The sequence below is a fragment of the Rhinichthys klamathensis genome, unplaced genomic scaffold (assembly GCF_029890125.1).
Source record: "Rhinichthys klamathensis goyatoka isolate OS25496 unplaced genomic scaffold, OSU_Roscu_1.1 h1tg000042l_1, whole genome shotgun sequence".
Lineage (NCBI taxonomy): Eukaryota > Metazoa > Chordata > Actinopteri > Cypriniformes > Leuciscidae > Rhinichthys > Rhinichthys klamathensis.
This window is the reverse complement of record NW_026606589.1, coordinates 2,928,009-2,947,545: the sequence shown is the minus strand read 5'-3', so window position 1 is coordinate 2,947,545 and position 19,537 is coordinate 2,928,009. Positions and strand designations below refer to the sequence as shown.

The 19,537-nt window shown below is 38.8% G+C and overlaps 1 protein-coding gene across 1 annotated transcript in view; it reads left to right on the top strand.

Moving 5' to 3' along the window:
- The first annotated feature begins 6,623 nt into the window (after window positions 1–6,623).
- The window catches only part of arhgef40 (Rho guanine nucleotide exchange factor (GEF) 40), a 59,296-nt gene continuing 46,382 nt past the window's right edge, over window positions 6,624–19,537 (top strand). Inside the window, exons 1-3 of the mRNA XM_056247076.1 lie at window positions 6,624–6,766; window positions 13,786–13,875; window positions 14,374–14,481. Coding sequence (XP_056103051.1) covers window positions 6,764–6,766; window positions 13,786–13,875; window positions 14,374–14,481 — 201 coding nt within the window. The 5' untranslated portion in view covers window positions 6,624–6,763. The remainder of the gene's footprint in view (window positions 6,767–13,785; window positions 13,876–14,373; window positions 14,482–19,537) is intronic.

Sequence of the window (19,537 nt, the reverse complement as noted above, 5' to 3'; positions counted from 1 at the left end):
AACCGAGGTTACGTTAGTAACCGAGTATGTTCTCTTACGAGAGGTTCTCTCGTACTGCGTAATATCTTACTCTAGGGGAACACAGTGTAAAACGCTGTGCATGCTGGGATCCAACACCAAAGTCCCAAGGGCAGGTGCCCGGGGCTCATATAGTGCATAATCACCAGGGACTCACAAAGAGTCTGAGAAGAGAGGCTAGAAGCGTCATTCCCAATAAGTTAGCGTCCTAAGGGAGCTAATCACATTAACAGTGTTCCACACAGTCAGGGTGAAAATGTTCGGCTTGAACTGTGTAACAGTATGGGTCTTACTTTTGCCCATGGAGTAATTTTATCGATCAGCGAGCGGTGCTCAAGCGGTTGTAGTATTCTGAGCCGAAGCAACGGGGCAGACAATACTGATTTTAGACCGAAAGTAGTTTAGCCTGTTAGGCGGGAACCTCTAGGTTATAAAACCTTATAAATGTAGAGGGGGAGGCCCAGCCTGCCGCCATACAGATATCCTGCAAGGTAATCCTGCTAGACCAAGCCCACGACGAGGCCATGCCTCTTGTGGAGTGTGCTCTAACACCTAAAGGACACTTCAAGCCTTTAGACGTGTATGCCAGCACTATGTCATCAACTATCCATCTGGATAGGCTCTGTGTCGATGCGGCTAGTCCCTTAGCACGTCCGATGAACGAAACGAAGAGCTGCTCAGTCTGTCTGAATGTCTGTGCTTGTGTGTAGAAATGAACACTGGGCTATGGGCATTTTTATTACACTCATACACTCACTCATACACTTATCTGGGTCGCCGTGGAAACGGCATTTGTGTGCAGGTAAGCGGGCCGTGGTACCGGCTTGTTTACTGCAAAATACACTGGAACAGTTGCATTTTCTGGAACTGAACGAGTGAAAAGCTTCAGTGGAAGTCTGGCCGCGGCGAGACTTAAACACCGTTGTTTTCCTAGGAGGGCTAGGAAGACTTTGAGGCCTCGGGCTTTTATCTCAATCTTTTGCCGGGGCCCACACGGAGGGGGGCGGCGGCCGGCAGAGCGAGAGCGTGGTCTCTGGTCCCCGGCTTGACGGCGCTGTGAAGCGGCGGCGGCGGAGGCTGTGGCTGGGAGCGCCGAGCAGACGGCTGTTTTGGGCGATCTGCTGCGAAGCTAGAGCGCTTTGGTAAGAAGTGCTTCATAGCCTGTGACGTCTTCTGAACCTCAGCGAATCCATTCATCCCCAAGGCTCGGGGACCCGCTAAGTACGGCGCTTTTTACGGCGCGGCACTATAGCGGGCGGAGGTGCAGACTCGGAGAAAAAATGCCAGGCGAGTCCTCAGAGTCACCATGTGTAACGTCCCCATGTGTTACGTCCCGTATTATAAGGACGGTTGGACGTGGAGTTTATTGATGTTAAAAGGAAACCAGCCCCGGCCGACAGATCACCAATGACACAAAATCTAGGTTCCAATAAAAATATAATTTATTTTTATACTGGAAAGAAATGATTAAATTAAGGAGTAATGGCTTCAGGGTGCCCCAAGGCCAAAATAATAAACAAAATAAACTTATAAACAAACATACATAAATTACCTAATCAGGGAGTAAATCAAATTACAAAATAACTTCCCTAACTCCCTATAAATAAACAAATCGCAAACGAAGTCAAATTAAATGGCAGGACACCCCTACGCTACTAAAACATACAAACAAAGTCGAAGTAAATCATCAGTAACACATAATCATAAAGTCGAAGGGTTTGGGATCTGTCGACGGGAGGAGGAATCCGGAGCTCCTAACGCCACGAAGCCAACGCCAGAATGAGCTCCTCATCTTCAGTGAGCGCCGCCCTTTTAAAATGCGGTGCATCAGTAGATCCACCAATCAAGGCACTCCAGCTGCAATCACTCCTGGACACATACACAGAACACCAACAACCCACACAAAACAAATACCGAGGATCGTAACACCATGGCAACAGCTCGCAATGATGGCAGCCGCCGTCAGCGAGCGCGAGAGCTGCGTGATCCTTACCCAGGCAGGAAACGCAGATGAAATGGCGGTCCCCGTTACTGAGTGCGGCTCGGCACGAGCCACAGGAATGAGGCATCTTTAAAAAGACGCTGCTCTTTTAGATAGAGAGAGAGAGAGAGAGAGAGAGAGAGAGAGAGAGAGAGAGAGAGAGAGAGTGTGAGTCGCAGCGGCGAACACACACTCGGCAGAGTAAAAAGGATATAAACGCCGGAAAGCGTAGCAGGTACGGCGACTGAAGGCGGCAAGATGAAGGCCAGCGGCTTCAGATGCAAAGGCTCGTCCCGCAGAAAGCTTTTTCTCAGACGGTGCGGCTTCTTCACTCCGGATCCAGCGATGCGTGAGCTTCGCTGAAGAGATGAAAAAATCTGATTTTATCTGCCCATCGAGCTATATTTATAGGCCCAGGCCACGCCCGCTTTGGCGGAAAGTGACGTAGTGGGCGCGAAGCGCCCACATTGGATCTGACGTCACCAAGGGCCTCTCTCGATAGGCTGCTGCAGTTGCCGCAGGACAGCCAATAGGCACGCGAGCCGCCTTGCCTATGTCTGCATGCTGCCGCAACGGGTTTTACATTAATTCAAAATTAAGGATAATTTTTGTCTCGTGGAAAAGAGGTTTTCCCCAGCGTAAGATATTACGCAGTACGAGAGAACCTCTCGTAAGAGAACATGTTGTAACGCTTCCTTGAGGGCGCAACTTTTGAATTTTAATTCATCATAACAAGCGCAGGATTTGACGTTTACAGTCGCTACTGAGAATGGAGATTGAGCTGAATTTGGATCTGTTCCTCGCAAACGTATGGATTCTAAAGATTTGGATTACAGCAAGCTAATAAAATGTGTGTTTTTTGTGAATTTATGTTGTGTTTTGGTAAATTTTATGGATCTATTGTCAGTCACTGTATAGGAGAAAATGCCTTTTGTGTCTCACGGCAAACAAACTAAATATTACAAAATGGTTTAAAGATGAAATAAATGTTATTCATTTTAAGGTTTTAAAGTGTAGTCTTGCTTAACATTATGTAGGTTAATCCTCCGAAACGAGTTTGTAGGAGAAGTCACGAACAGAGCAAAATGTTATTATTTCTTATTAAGTATTATTAAGTAGATAAAGACAAGCGTTTACCATATGAATCTAGCAGTTTTTTCCAAACCTTCAGAAGAGACACAATCGCTTTATATTATGAACAACTACTATGAGTTAACTTAGGCTTTTATACATAAACCCTGATCAACACACATACAATAATCAAATATGGTAAGCAAGCTCAAATTTGATTGCTTGTCGCAAAAGAACCAATGAGGTTTGTTCTATCTTGCATGAGATACGGCTGAGCTTCCGTTTACCATATACACTGATGTAAACATTATGAACAGTCACAGTTGAAGCAAATGTCGTTAATTATCTCCTAACAAGGCCACATATTAAGGTCTGGGTATAGATTAGATGGTAAGCAAATAATCAATGTGTTGGATGCAGGAGAAATGGCAGAAATAAAGATCTGAGTGACTTTGACAAATTGTTATGGCATGGCTTGTGGGTTGCTCCCGGTCAGTAGTGGTGAGTATTTACCAACAGTGGTTCGAGGAGGGACAAACCACAAACCGGCGACAAGTTGTCCAAGGCTCATCATTGCACGAGGACAACGAAGGCTATCCCATCTGTTCCGAGCCAACAGAAGGAATGTACCACAAGTCGCACAAAATTTGAATGATGGTTCTGTCAGGACCACTATCGTCAAATACGGTTGACAATTAGCATACAGTTAGGATTGGCGGTATGGTTCTGTTCTGGGCAAGAACTCCCTGCACATCCATGCAGCCTAGCATGGATAAGAGCAGCAATAACCCCCCCCTTAGGGTAAACAGAACAGAAGCAACATGAATGTATTGCAGATGTAATTAATTAATTTTAATGTACAACATAATTAGAGAATTTTAGTCTGATTCAGGTGGAATCAGATTGCCAAATCCTGACTGAAGATATGGGGAGCTGGGGATGGAGGAGGGAATTGGCTCCTGAGAAACGCGATAGCTGTTGATACTGACAAGCTTATATTTGTATACAGTGATAGACGTCGTATTCCTATAGGTAGGCGTTGATCAGCTGAGAGTCAGCTGATGCGAGTTGACTAACGTGACCTGCCAGAACTGACGCTACGCTTAATTTATGGGGAAAATTTGTCACAAAACACAGTGCATCACACTCTGCTGTGTATGAGGCTGCGTAGCCGCAGACCAAACAGAGTGATGATGACCCGTATCCACCATCGAAAGCCCCTACAATGAAAACTGTTGGAACTGGACCTTGGAGCAGTGGAACAAGTTTGCCTAGTCCTATGAGTCCAATTTTCTTTTACATCTTGTAGACGGCTGTATTCGTGTGTGCCGTTTACCTGGGGAAGTGATGGTACCAGGATGCACTGTGGGTCAACGACAAGCCGGTGGAGGGAGTGTGATGCTCTGGGCAATGTTCTGCTTGGAAACTCTAGTCCAGCCATTTATGTGAATTTGACACAATGCCTACCTAAACATTGTTGCAGACCAGGTACACTCCTCCATGAGAATGATGTTCCTGGTGAAAGTGGCCTCCTTTCAGCAGGATAACGCACCCTGCCACACTGCACACATTCTTCAGGAATGGTTAGAGGAACATTATGAAGAGTTCAAGGTGTTGGCCTGGCCTCCAAATCCCCCAGATCTCAATCCAATTGAGCGTCTGTGGGATGTGCTGGACCAAACAAGTTCATTCAACAGCGGCTCCACCTTAAAACGTACAGGACTTGAAGGATCTGCTGCTAACGTCTTGGTGCCAGATACCACAGGACACTTTCAGCGGTCTTGAATTGTCCATGCCTCGGCAGGTCGGTGGTGTTTTGGCAGCACACAGAGGACCAACAGCATATTAGGCAGGTGGTCATAATATTTTGGCTCATCGGTTTATGATGTGCACTACGTACTGTACATTGGACAATGTTTAAAATTATGCCCTTTTATGAAGTCTTGATTTTGTTTTTGCGGTGTACTATTATGTTTTCATGCTTGATTGTTCTAAAAACAATATTTTCACATATTTTATATTATTACATCTCCTCTCGCCCAGTCTAGTTGAACACGTCATTTTCAATGAAGCCCCTCCTTCCGAAATACGAAATGTGCTGTGATTGATTAGCTGGCCCAGTGTGTTGTGATTGGCAGCGCTTAGCTTGTGTTCGGGAAAGGTCACGCCCCTTCATAACCGCAAACTCTACTCAGATTATAAATATTAACGATGGCATTAATTTCTAACCTTTTTGAACCCAATTCAGACCATGAAAATGTTAATGAACAAGAGGATGCTGAACAGATTTCAAGCACAGACTTTGCAAGCACAGATTTCACAGGATTTCAAAATGGTATGTTTTTTTTTGTGTAATTTTCTTATAGATACGATGCTATCCATCATTTAATTATATTTGTTGGAAAACTATGATAATACAAATCATGGATCAAATAATGTAATGTTAGCTAGCAGGCTAGCGGAGGCAAAGTATTTGTTTACATCATAGCTAAAGCAACTACATAAAGCTTATAATTGGAACTGTTAATAGAAAACACAACTACAAATTATAAGACATACTTACAAGTTGTGATCCATAAACAACAAATTGTCCCGACAAAATGGGAATGGCTACGTCTTTCAGGAGAAGCTTTTGTGCGTATAGCCTGCATAGTACTCTGTCTGCTGTTCTCCATAAAATGTGAAAAACAGAAAAACGTTGAGGATATAATGTTCAGGAACATTTTAGAATAAAATTTTAACCATTTTAGGATAAAATTTAGGCTACATTTTAACCTCTCTAAGTTCGTCAGCCTTACTACAAACTTTTTCCGGGGTATAAAAACACAGCGACAACAACTCTTCCTCTTCTCTAAAGCAGTCCAACATGGCCTCACCCCCTTTGTTGCGTGTTTCCGGGGGCAGGGTTTATGTAAATTTTAGGGTTTGTGATGTCAACAACCTGGGAAGAAGCTCATTGTTATCCCTACCTGCCGTGTGTTGTAGTATTTAAAAAGCCATTTCTGTTAAAGAAAATATATCTCTTTGCATTGGACTTTGAGCGTGGTAAATTTGTAAATTCTCAAACAGCAACATTACACACTAACTATTGTTAAAAAAGTTCAATCATAATCAAGGACCCCTTTAAGGTTAAGCATACTTCTCTTCTCCTGTATTGTAATTTTTACTGTTGAACACCAGATGGAGACATTTCTCATGTTTTTATTAAATAACGGTATGTGTTTGTGCCATAGGCTACAGCATTGATCTAAATCAGTGAATTTACAAGTATCCACCGTGTCAAAATGTCACAAAATTATTAGTGGTCGCAGATTATCTGACACGATATGACTTAAATGTGGCAGTTTTGAGGCTAATAAATAATCATAACAAAATGTAGGCTACTAAATGCATATTGATCAACTACAAAACTCGAGTAAATCAGAATGGTCAGTGTTTCTTCATGCAGCGGATGGCAGTGGAGGACAGTCATGGAAAGAATGACTGCGAGTCACTGTAGCTGTTCAGCAGATGGGAGGGACTGACATGCCTCTCTCCCTCCCTCCACCATCAGACTCCCGCATTTCACAAAACTTCAGACTGAGAAACACCGAAGCGACGGTTTAATTCGAGCAAAGGGATCGTTTGTCTGATGTGGATGTTCAGAAACAGAATTAAGAGAGATGTAGTCAGTCCGGACGGTCGCGTGAAGTGATGGTGAGTCCAGCTGTCTTTCAGAAATGTTTACATTTGACATTTATTAGCAATGTTTTTTTTTTATCCAAAACGGATTTAAAATAATAAAAAACACGATTAATCTTAAAGAGGCTGGAACAGAAATGGTGCGATAGCTGATACAAAGTTACAAAATCGACCTGAATGTGAACTTAGAGGAACTTCGTAGGCTATATGCTGGAATCGATGACTCGTTCATAATTTCGTTAAATATGCTATAACATATTCATTCATAGCTGTATTTAAAAGGAATCGGTCTCTTTTTGTTTGAAACGACAGTAGGAATGCGTAATCCTCACAGAAATGTACCACATTGCTGGTCAAAATGCCTCTGCTACAAAGTTTAATGTATGGGGTGGTCAAAATAAAATGACAAAAAGGTTCTGAAAGCTTTCTCACACTGAAGAGACCCCATATTATTGTACTACGGGTTTACAGTGCTGATAATATTGCAGTTAGGCTAGGTGGAAAGAAACCATGGATACTATGGTAAATAAGAATACAGTAGGAAAAACTGAAGGTGGGAATTCCCCCTCATCTCATCTGAATTTATGAGGAAAAAACTGCAGGACACACCAATGTTTATCAAACTCAGGACTTCATGGTTTCTGGACTTTCTTTATGACCATGTTTCATGTGAATAGAATAGAACAGAATAGAATATGAGTGAAGTAAAACTAATATAATAGAGTAATTAAAACGAAACAGTTGAATACTGGTTTAGTTTTAACCAATTAAATAGAATTATTTAAAAAAGGAATTAGAAAAGTAAAGTTAAATGAATTAGAAGAGTAAAGTTTAATGAATAGAATAGAGTATCTGAATATAATTGAATAAGTCTGACTTGAAGCAAATATCGTATAAGTGCATAGTAGAATAAGATAATGTGGAACTAATAGAATAGAACAGCTGGATAAAATAATATTAATGAATGTAACCAAATTGCGTAGTGAAATAAAACAAAAATAGGAAATCTTTTATAGCTCAAAACAACATTTCCATGACTTTCACATAGTTTCATATGAATAGACAAGATTATTAGTGGAAAAAAAACATAAAGAGTAGTAAAAATAAAATAAATAAAATAGAATACAAGTTGAACCAATAGAATAGAGTAATTTGATAGCAGAATAGTTGAGAAAACTTATTAAGAGTAAAGTCCAACGAATGGAAGAAATCTGGAGTGAAACACAAATAATAGCCGATTTTCATTTTTTTCTTTTAGAAAAGCCGTTAAAATTTGAGTTTCAAATACGATTCATCAGGCTTTTGAGGATTGTTTATTTGTACGTCTCTCAATCATCATTGCATTGCATTATATGAACAGAATTGGATACTTAAACAAAAAAGAATAGGAATAAACAGAACAAACAGAATGGTATATTTTAAATATTGTAATTGGTTTCCATGACTTTCACACAGTGTGACTGAATGGCTCTGTGAGCTCATTACACACAGATAATATGTGATAATAGTGTTAATCAGCTGTAATGAGGTTATTGCGGTGTTCTGGACGTCCTGCATCAGTCCCAAACACTCACAGACGCTTGTTACTGTCCATCTGTTGGCATGTTTACAACAAACTGAGGCAGATGAGGGCCGAATGCTGATGTGACTTCAGCTGCTGCCAGTGTTTGGTGTGTGTGGGACAGGGTGGAGCAGTCTGGCTGGGATAGAGACAGAGAGAGGGAGACTGTTTTACTTTGAGAGAAATGAAAAGACGTGATGGTGGTTTGGGTGAAGTTGCATTTTCCACATAAGACCTGAAATAGAGGCAGATGATTCATTTTCAGTTGGGAGAGGTGAGAGTACACGGAAAAATACATCAATACACACTCACAAACTCACACACTAATATAGCAGATGGTTTCATCCAAATTGATTTACAAATGAAGAACGTCACAAGCAATTCATAGTGCAGAATGTCTAAGTTTAAAATATATAAATATAAATACTATTAGTACACAAGCTAGGGTAGAAGTAAAATGCACAACAAATAGGAGGACACACATGCACACAAATGTTATCTTATGCTTAAGCCACCCTTATAATGTCTGAATGTCATTGCATTAGATAACAAAACTTCAAACCAAAGTGTCATTTACTTTAAGTAAAGTTGCATTAGAAATGGTAACACATTGCCATGTAGAAGAACAACAACTATTGTGCCTCTTTGTGGTGATTAGTGGAAGACGTTGATAGTTAAAGTGATGAACTACACTTGCAAGGACACCTGTATGAACTTGAGGACAACTGACCATACATCTTCTAAAAATCAGCAAAACACCAGCTGATTCAAAGACGTTGAAGAAAAAATTATGAAAAAAGCAAAGTCAGTGTCGAGATGAGCCCTAGCATTTTTTGTTTGCAGTTGACCCTTACTTTGTTTTTATTATGCAATGACATTCAGACATGTTAGTGTCCAAGGCAGGCTTGAGTTTCAAAACTCTGGGCCACTGTAGATACACGAATCGCATACACAATTTTTATTGGACAGATCAGTTGTGCACCACAAAAACAATGTAAAGGCCAGTAATGGTCAAAATATATTCAGCACAAGTATGTGAATGCAGTTGTTTCTTAATTTACACATTGTGTTCAGACTGTAATATTGCAACTCTAATATTGCATATTGCAACAAAAGTTGCATTGCAAATACTGTGACTTTAGTTACATCACATACTTGAACCATGATTTGCCATTTTCTAATTGTTTGTAGCATTTCATTGGACAGAAATTGGTGCGGTGCAGAATGAGTTATCAATATTTTGGCCTTTTTGGGATTCTAAATGCATATATCTGTGTGAGTCTATATGGAAATAAACATATGAGCACATATACACTATGTTGAAAAGTTTGGGGGCAGTCCGATTTTTTTATTAATTAAATTAATACTTTTATTCAGCGAGGACATTAAAATGATCAAAATTGACTTTAAAGACGTTTATAATCTAACAAAAGATTTCTATTTAAAATAAATGCTTGTATTTCAAACTTTATCTATTCATCAGATAATCCTGATAAACATGTGTCACAACAAAAATATGAAGCAGCACAACTGTTTTCAATATTGATAATAATCAGAAATGTTGAGTGGATTTCTATAGGATCATGTGACACTGAAGACTGGTATAATGATGCTGAAAACTCAACTTTGTATAACATTTGACAATATATTCACATAGAAAAAAGTTATTTTAAATTGTAACAGTATTTCACAATATTCCTGTTTTTACTGTATTTTTGATCAAATAAATGCAGCGTTGGTGAGCATAAGAGATTTCTTTAAAAAAAGAAAAAAAGAAAATTCGTACCAATCGGAAACTTTTGAACATAAGTGTATTTGAATGCAACTTTTTGCACAAATGTCTATAATATAACACACGGACATGGCCTAAATTAGGACTTCTTTCTGTATGAGTTACGACTTCACGTTTAAGTTCCTAATGTCTTCAAATAGAAACCGGTTGCAGACATCACTTACTTCATGATTTAAGACAAAATAAACTGTTGGATCAGATGTGTCTGAGGGTGAAGTTCCTCTTAGAAAGAGGAAAGAGTTCTTACTGAATATTTTTTTCTATCTCTTTTCCTCCATTCACCCTCTCTTTTGTTCCCTCATTTGCCTGCATCTGGATTTTTATCATTCTGTTCTTCAGCAGTGTCTGTCTTTCACTATCTCTCTTTTTATGTATCTCTCGCTCTCGACTGACTCTTCCAGTAGGATCTGCTGAGAAAGAGAGGAATTTGAGTAGAACAATGACACACACATGCACACATGATTTCAGAATTTTGATAAAACCGATCACAAACTTTTCAGTTGCATTAATACCTCATTAAACTCCTCACAATCAATGAGAGATTCACACAACAATTTTCAGAAACACTTGAACTAAGGATGTTTAAAATAACATAAAGATTTTCTAAAATTGACTAGTGGGTTTGTCTGAAAAAAAATTAGTCTTAAGGATGTCCTGAATTATCAGACACATTTCTTAGGGGGTGTCGACCCAGGATGTGTTTAAAATCGTGCAGCAGTCCTACACAAAACCTTTACTCTCTGTTATGTCATTCCAAACCAAAAATAGTTACACAAAAAGAGTTTTTTTTTAGTATTTTATTTCATTCCTTAACTAGGGCCGTTGAGCTGCAAACAAAGACATTGCAAAAAAATAATTTTCTTACTAAGTATTTTTGTCTTGTTTCCAGTCCAAATATCAAAAAATTCTTAAATCAAGATGCATTTACTAGATGAGTAAAATGCCATAAGATATTATCTAAGATATTGTCTTGTTATCTGAAATGAAAAAAAATGAAAAAAGTGAGTTTTTGCTGAAACCAAGCAAAATGATCGACCAATGGGGTAAGAAAAATAATCTTAATTCAAACAGAACGTTATTTTTCTTACCCCCATTGGCAGATAACTGGTAAAAAATAAATAGAAAGAAAATAAAACACACCTTTCCATTCTCACATTCTCTTTTTTTCACTAAGAAATAAAAAATTATGCATGTGTTAATAACTTCTCAATGGTATTAGTGTTTGAATGGAGTTTGATATCTGGTAATCTGTTCTTATCATTGTGTGGTAAGAGCAGCAAATGTGAACTAATATAGAAAAGTGGAAAGATTCTGACCTATCTAGCTAACCGAAAGAGAATACTTTTGTTTTTTCTTACACTGGACAAGATGATTAGCTAGATTTCGAACATTTATACTGCCTGACTAAAGTATGTGCATTCATTTGTTGTTATCCTCCTCATGTGACATGTTCACCTTCCCTCAGTTTCATCCAAAAAAATCTTAGTCCCCCCCCCCTGTTTTGTCTTTAATTATGTTTCTCTTGCATTCTTTTCATTTTACTTTCCTGCCATTTTCCTTCTCGGTTTGTTTTTCTTTCCTCACCCTCCCCACCACCCCAAACACGCTGGCCTTCCTGGCTGACTTTCCCTCTCTCTTTTCCCTCATCTTTTGTTTATTTCACTCACTGCTCACTGAGTGGGAGACTTCTGAGAGCATAATATGTGTTTGGGAAGACTCTTCGGCATAATTGTTGTCAGATGATACTTAGAATTAGCTCCTTAGAGAAGGAGAGAGTGAAGAAATAAACGAGAGGAAAGTGTACTGGGTTGCTATGACGACAGAACAGAAGTTAAATAAACATCAATGTTCATGTGCGTGTACTTCATGTACTGTGTTTCTCAGGATGGCTTCGAGCTTGTGTCAGTGCGCCTCATTCATAAAACACAAGCAGAACAAATTTCTTTTCGTAAAATCATTCTTATGTAAACCATCGCACTTAATGCAACGATTTATGTAAGAACGGAATTATGGACAGTTCAAACCAAATTTTTTAATAAATGAGATCCAAATCTTTTTCGTGCGTACAGGCCACACAAATTGTAGCATAAAATGTCTGTTACCATCTGACCACAAGTAAAAAATACTATAAAATAGAAAACAGAGTATTTAAGACAAAAAATAATATAATAATAATAATTATAAAACTTATGACATTCCAGGAAATCCCTACATCCAGAGATCGCTGCAGCAGAATAAACGCAGATAGAGATGGTTGTCTAATGAAACATGAAGACAATAAACATACAATTGGGACAGCATATAGTTTATCTGTGTTCTAGACATCTCAAGTATTTTCATAAGAATAAAGTATATTTGTAATGCAATGCTAATCGACATAGCCTTTATCACTGTATAGACCCTCACCCTACTATAAAATACTAGAATTTATGCCTCATTCTGTGATATAAAGCCACGTCAGATCACAAAGAGAAATTATTTCAAACACTGCACTCGACTGATGTTATGAAGTGCGTTTGGAGTAAAAGCATGCCATTAAATGTTCTCATTACAGTTTTGAAAAAATGTTTTACGCATGTTGCTTTTTAAAATGCACGTTATAAGTGAATCAAACTCACAGCGCTTGAAAAGATGGAGCAGCATTTACTGCAAACCGATCGATCCGCTCTGACCTCAGTGGTGTGCTCCACCATGAAATTCTGTGCATATATTTATTTATTCATTTAAAGGGTTAGTTCACCCAAAAATGAAAATTCTGTCAGTAATTACTCACCCTCATGTTGTTCAAACCCCGTAAGACTTTCGTTCATCTTCGGAACACAAATTAAGATATTTTTGATTAAATCTGAGAGCTGGATCCCTCCTCCATAGGCTTCTTAAGGGATCGAAACTGACAGGCCCAAAAGTTATGAAAGACATCGTTAAAATAGTCCGAGTGACTACAGTGGGACAACATGGAACAACATGAGGGTGAGTAATTACTGACAGAATTTTCATTTTTGGGTGAACTAACCCTTTAAGAATTGCAGCCCTTGTGATTTTTTAATCACACTGAGCCAAATCGCGATTTCGATTTAAACTTTGGTTTAACTTTGCTTAATTGTGCAGCCGTCGATTAACCACACAAACAAGCACACAACAAACTCTCACTTCACACAAGCAAAACTGTATAGCATGCATGCTACTGTGGTACATTTATTCACTGAACAGATCGATTTTTTCATAGCACATGCAATATACTGTATATGTCGCACTGTACAGCCCTGGCGTATGTGTCAGTGTTGGGGAAGCTACTGTAGGTATGCCCAATTTCAAATACTTCTGCACTATTCTACGCTATTTTGTTGTACGAGTAGACTTTAAGACCTTAAGTCTTTCACCTGAGATGACACTATCTTTATAAAGTTCTATGCTTTATGGCAGAGTACATAGTGTAAGTTCACAGTTTACAGTTGGCCAGCCTATATTATTTGGGACACAAGACATACAGCTTCTGAATTCATTTCTCTTGTTGAAAAAAGGTCATGATGACCATTTGGTCCACAGGAACTTTTAGATGCTCTCTGGAACACAAAACAGGAAGTTGTGTTTTTGAGGAGGAAGAGCAGAACAAGCTGTCGGTTGTGATGACTAACATGTAAATCGCTTCGTCAGCTTCTGTTTATATAATCTCTGTTTCAGGGTTCAGAGGCGGTAGAGGACTGTGTGCAGGGGGCACTATCCTCTCTCTATCCTCCTTTTGAAAGCACTGCTCCTCCTCTCCTCTCTCAGGTAAAACCATCAATCTCTACTCTCTCACTTTATTATATGACTTTTTTGGGGTGTTGGTTTTCCTGAAGCTGACAAACAAAAATCCCCAATATCATATCTTTCATTGACCATTTCTGACAATTTTCAAGCAATGTCGACCAAACTCAGCACTGTCCTTTCTTATGGTTTACCATGTAGTGAATACCAAACATCCCCCCCAAAAAGTAGACTTTTACTTTATTGATATCCATTCAACATCATTAACACCCTAGCAACTGCCTAGCAACTGCCTAGCAACCACATTTACCAGTGCAACCAAACCTAAAATCTCCTCAAACTCCCCAAGACTCGTAACCAAGTTCAAACTCTGAATTTGTTCTCATTGCTTAATTGTTAAAACTATATATACGTCTTCATAAAGCCAACATTCATTCTGTCTTGACATTGTTTTTACTAGTTTTAGTTTCCAGTCATACAATTGTTCTAAAATGACAGCGTATGTTTGTTTGTGTCATGTAGGTGTTCTCCGTACTTGAGTCCACCTATCAGCATGACAGCTTGAGATATCTGCTGGATTTCTTCATTCCTGCCAAGCATCTTCTGCATAGATTACAGCAGCATGCATGTGTAAGTGTTCTGCTAAGGCAAGCATTACTATTACTCATATTGAGCATACTTAGAGATTTGTTTAAATCACTGACCTGAAGTATTAAACTTCAGTTTGTTAAGGAAAGGTGCACTATTTTATTTTTTAAGGGATCAAACCAAGATCTTTTTGCCTGGTGGATATTAAAAATCCCATAGACTACGTTCAGACTGCAGGTAAATGTGGCCGGAATCCGATTTTTTTGCTCACATGTGAATCTGTTTTTTTCATGACAGTGTGAACAGCACAAACCACATAAAATCAGATCTTTTCAATTCTGATTTGGGCCACTTCCATATGTGGTCCTAAATCCGAAACAGGTCAGATGTTTTACAATGCGACCTCAGTCTGAACAGTCAAATCATCAAATCACAATTCATGTTGTGACTTTTATGTCACTCTAGAGCAACATTCGTCACATTTCTGCGCTCATGGGAGTCACTTCAAAGATTTTACATACCTGAAGTAATCAAGATGTTTGCGAAAGGTAGTCAGTGGAAGGATAGTGATGTTTCAGAACTTATAAGTAGGGATGTCCCGATCAGGTTTTTTTGCCCTCGAGTCCGAGTCCGAGTCATTTGATTTTGAGTATCTACCGATACCGAGTCCCGATCCGATACTTATATAATACATAAAAAAAGATTAAAGAAGAGAGAAAAAACAGATCCAGGATGTTCCTTATTTTTTATTTAATTCACCTTATTTTAACATTCAACAACTCTGTTATCAAACAGAGCACTTCTGTGAGGTAGCTTGAACAATCAAGTAATAAATAACATAAAATCTTCACTTTTGGACTTTAGTCCAACAGTAAATATAGAAAAAGTCTAATATAAAAACAAATAGCACCTCAACTTAAAATACCCGGCAGGCATGTAAACAAAAAATAAAAATGTTTTAAAAGTGTATAAAAAAATTATGAGAATATATATATACATTAGGGGTGTAACAGTTCACAAAATTTGCGGTTTGGTTCGATACGATACAGCAAAAAGAAAGAAATGCCAGAGAAATTTCCTATTTATTAAAAGAAAAACTATTTTTAAATAAGTTTGAGTTTTCCTACATCTTGAAACTTTCAGGTTTATAAATGGGGGTAATCTTTGAAGGATGAACAAATAATGTTTTGGTAATCACATTAAAAATAACATTTAAATATAAATTTATATAATATTTGAGTTTTGAAGTGCAACATTAAATCCATGTTCATTCACGGCACAATGTTTCTCCTGGTTCCCACGTCAGCGCTGTTTGATCTAATAGAGATCTACGGTTAATAACGGAGAAATTTGAATGCTTCTCACTAGATCTCGCAGCGATGTTATTACTTCAGTGGCGAATTCAAATGTTTTCTTCACTGGATCTCTTCGCTTGATCTCGCGCTGCACAGATGTTGCTGGTCCGAACTGATAAACGGTCCGTGAAGCACAATATAATGAGAAGCGCAGTTTCGTTCCGCTTTCATTACGTTTGCCATTTGATGTTGCGCCACGTTGTGGTGGTCGCGCCAGCGCGGATTTTGTCTGCAGGAAAAATGGTCCTAAGAATCGTTCGGTTTGTATGCGTACCGAACCGGAAGCCTCGTACCGAAACAGTTCAATAATTACGAATACATGTACCGTTACATACGGTGGCCGAGACAGCTCAACGCGCTGCAACTGAAGCAAACACATGCAAATAGAAATACAAACGCGTGCAAATAGAAAAAAACACATGCAAATAGAAAAACACGCGTGCAAATAAAAAAAAACACCTGCAAATTAAAAAAAACATCTTCATCAGTTTCACAACACACGTGTGCTCCAAATACAGAAACGCGCTGCAAAAGTTCACAACACAACCAAATACAGAAAACGCGCTGCAAATAACACAGACCACAACGGAAATGTTTCCAGGGGAACCAAATAAGTGACGGACCCGGCTGGGACGTGCTTATTGCTCGTGAGCTTCCCTATACCCTACTCCCTTCGAAGGGCAGATTGCAGAGCCCTTAAAGTGGGACTGTGGAGTGAGCAGGGCTCTAGTGTGCTGTTAGGCAGCCGTGTGGAGCGCACTTGATGAAGGGAGCAACGAAAGACAACGTAATTTCTTCATTATTTTCACCTGGGATGTTCCCATGACAACGCAGCACGGTGTCCATCAGCTGGTCTTACGACAGACATATAATGCTGTTAACATAACGGATGCAAATACATTTTTATTTTTAGTTTACAAAAAAGCTTTTAAAATATGCATTATATATCTGTGTGTCTCAACTTTAAAATTTTGGACCCTACCTTACCTAACATTTCTTACGAAACTTTTCTTTATGAAAATGTAATAACATGAAACAATTTGTACTGTGTAACTGATGAATAGATAAATATCTTTCCTTCATGTTTTTCTTCTTTATCTTTTTTATTTTTATTTATTTTAGTTTCCAGCTCATTGTTCTTTTCTCATTTGTATTCTGATGACATTGAACATATTGTTAATACATTTTGTACATTGTATACAAGTTGTATCTCATAAAAAATGTAATCTCTGTATGTTTTGCACAAATAAATAAATAAAGTATAATTTTAAGCTGTAAGCACCAGCACGCATAGATTTATGGATATCTATGCCAGCACGTCCCAGTCGGGTTCGTCACTTATTTGGTTCCCCTGGAAACATTTCCGTTGTGCTCTGTGTTATTTGCAGCGCGTTTCCGTATTTGGTGGTGTTGTGAGTATTTGGAGCACACGTGTGTTGTGAAACTGATGAAGATGTTTTCTTAATTTGCGGGTGTTTTTTTTATTTGCACGCGTTTTTTTCTATTTGCATGCGTTTTATTTTATTTGCATGTGTTTTTTTCTATTTGCACGCGTTTTTTTTCTATTTGCATGTGTTTTCTTCAGTTGCAGCGCGTTGAGCTCTCTCGGCCACCGTAGTTACACCCCTAATTTACATATATCCGAGTCCTGATCGGGAGGTAACGTCCGATTCCGATCGAGTCTGAAACCACGTGATCGGGCCCGATTTCCGATCGCGTGATCGGATCGGGACAATCCCTACTTATAAGTATTACAGTGACAGCTCTATAGACAAGCAAAACATGAGGGCTCGTATCATAAATGTTTAAAAACTTGCATCCTTGTCTTTGTTTTTTTATATTGCCTGCGGGTAAATTGGTAAATTCACATTTAAAACAACAATGTGAACAGCTATACAAGAAAATGTATCGGAACAATAAATCGGAACTGAGCGCTCACGGTGTGAACGTAGCCTAAGATTGAATGAGGGACCTGAACCATATCAAGAGACCAGAATATCAGATGTGCTTTTGGCTTGAGACAATAAAGCAAATTCCTACAAACCCCCCACAAAACTCTAGCAAACACCCAAAACACCTTAGAAACCACTTAAAAAATGTAAAAATCTACTGATCAATTGCAATACCACACTTACTACCACTAATATCACTTAGTACCCTTACGCACACATGATAATTATTTATATGCAGTCAAACAGAAACAAGCTAAATGTTCACTATGAAACTCTCACACTTACATAAATACAAGACACACATGCATTCTCAGCCGACTCTGTTTTCATTGTCGCTATGAGAAGCTGCCAGGGACAAGAGCCTCAGTCTGAGTCATGACGGTAATTCTTACCATATGTGTGTGTGAGAAAGAGAGAGACTAGAGCCTGAGAAAGGCTGGAGGAGTGTTTGGTTGAGAAATGGGGGAGGGATAAACAGACCTAACACTGGGGCACATTGAGAAAAAGGGTAGGAAGGGAATATCAGAGTGAGAAAATTGTGGGCTGTTCACTGAGAAAAAGGAATACAACTTCACAATCATTCTTTAGATGGGTTGAATATATGACTATAAAATGACTGTATATGACAGACCATAAAGCAGAGGGTGGGGTTTAATAGGAAAGGGAGGATGATATAGGAGGTGAGGGGCATGGATTCCTCAACATAATTTAATCATGATCCTGTGAGTGATCACGGATCAGCCGGGATTCATGTCATGGGATAATCGGCTCTATAGCCTGAAGAGAAAGCATTTGAATCTGTGTTTAGATTTTGAGTTGTGTGGTAATATATAACAGAACTGAATATTTAAAGATGCAGACAAAATTGAGGTAATGAGCAATGTTGCACTAGCCAAGAAGATCCATGTGCAGTTGTCAGCAGCAGGCTCTTGGCAATTAAAGTTTAGATGCCCTAGATAGCAATGCCTATAATAACATTTAATTGGTTTAAAATCCTGCTCCACATGACTATACATTAAACATCAAGGGCTAGATTTACTAACAGCTTGCGCCAGTGTAAACCCTCGTTTGGCGTTAAAAAACTACTTTCAGGATTTACTACAGACACACAGTGAAAAATTAGTGCTGAAAAGGCCAGGTCAAGTCAAGTCACCTTTATTTATATAGCGCTTTACAGTGATAAAGTTTGTGTCTGCTGTACAGCAGATCTAAAAGAAAATAGCGTCATTGTCCAGCTTAAATAAGTTCAGAGATGGTTCATTTTTGTTGTAAAAAAGTTATTAATTTAGTTCATTTCTATATATAGCCGCTCTGGAGAAAACAGTGATGTCATCATCTAGCTCAGTTCAGTTCTCATATAATGGTGTCAATGCAGATCAATAATATTGTTGAATATTAAGTGTACACAGCTAAGCAAGAAAAATGCCAAAGGCGACAGTGGCAAGGAACCAAAACTCCATTAGGTGATAGAATGGACAAAAAAAAAAAAAAAACCTTGGGAGAAACCAGGCTCAGTCGGGGGGCCAGTTCTCCTCTGGCCAACGAACGAACAGTGTATGATTATGATTCAGGCAGCATTACAGGTCAGAAGTCAGATTGGCATTCTAGGCACAGTTATTTTTGTGACTGACCTGATTGCAAATGCTTTTGTAGGATTTTCCCTTTCAGATGCAAAACTTATGGGAGGAGAGTATTTAAATGAATCACACAAGGTGATTTACTAAGGTTTGCGCTCGTCAATTTACTGGTATTTGCGCCATTATTTACCACCCAAAATAAGCATGTCTTAAA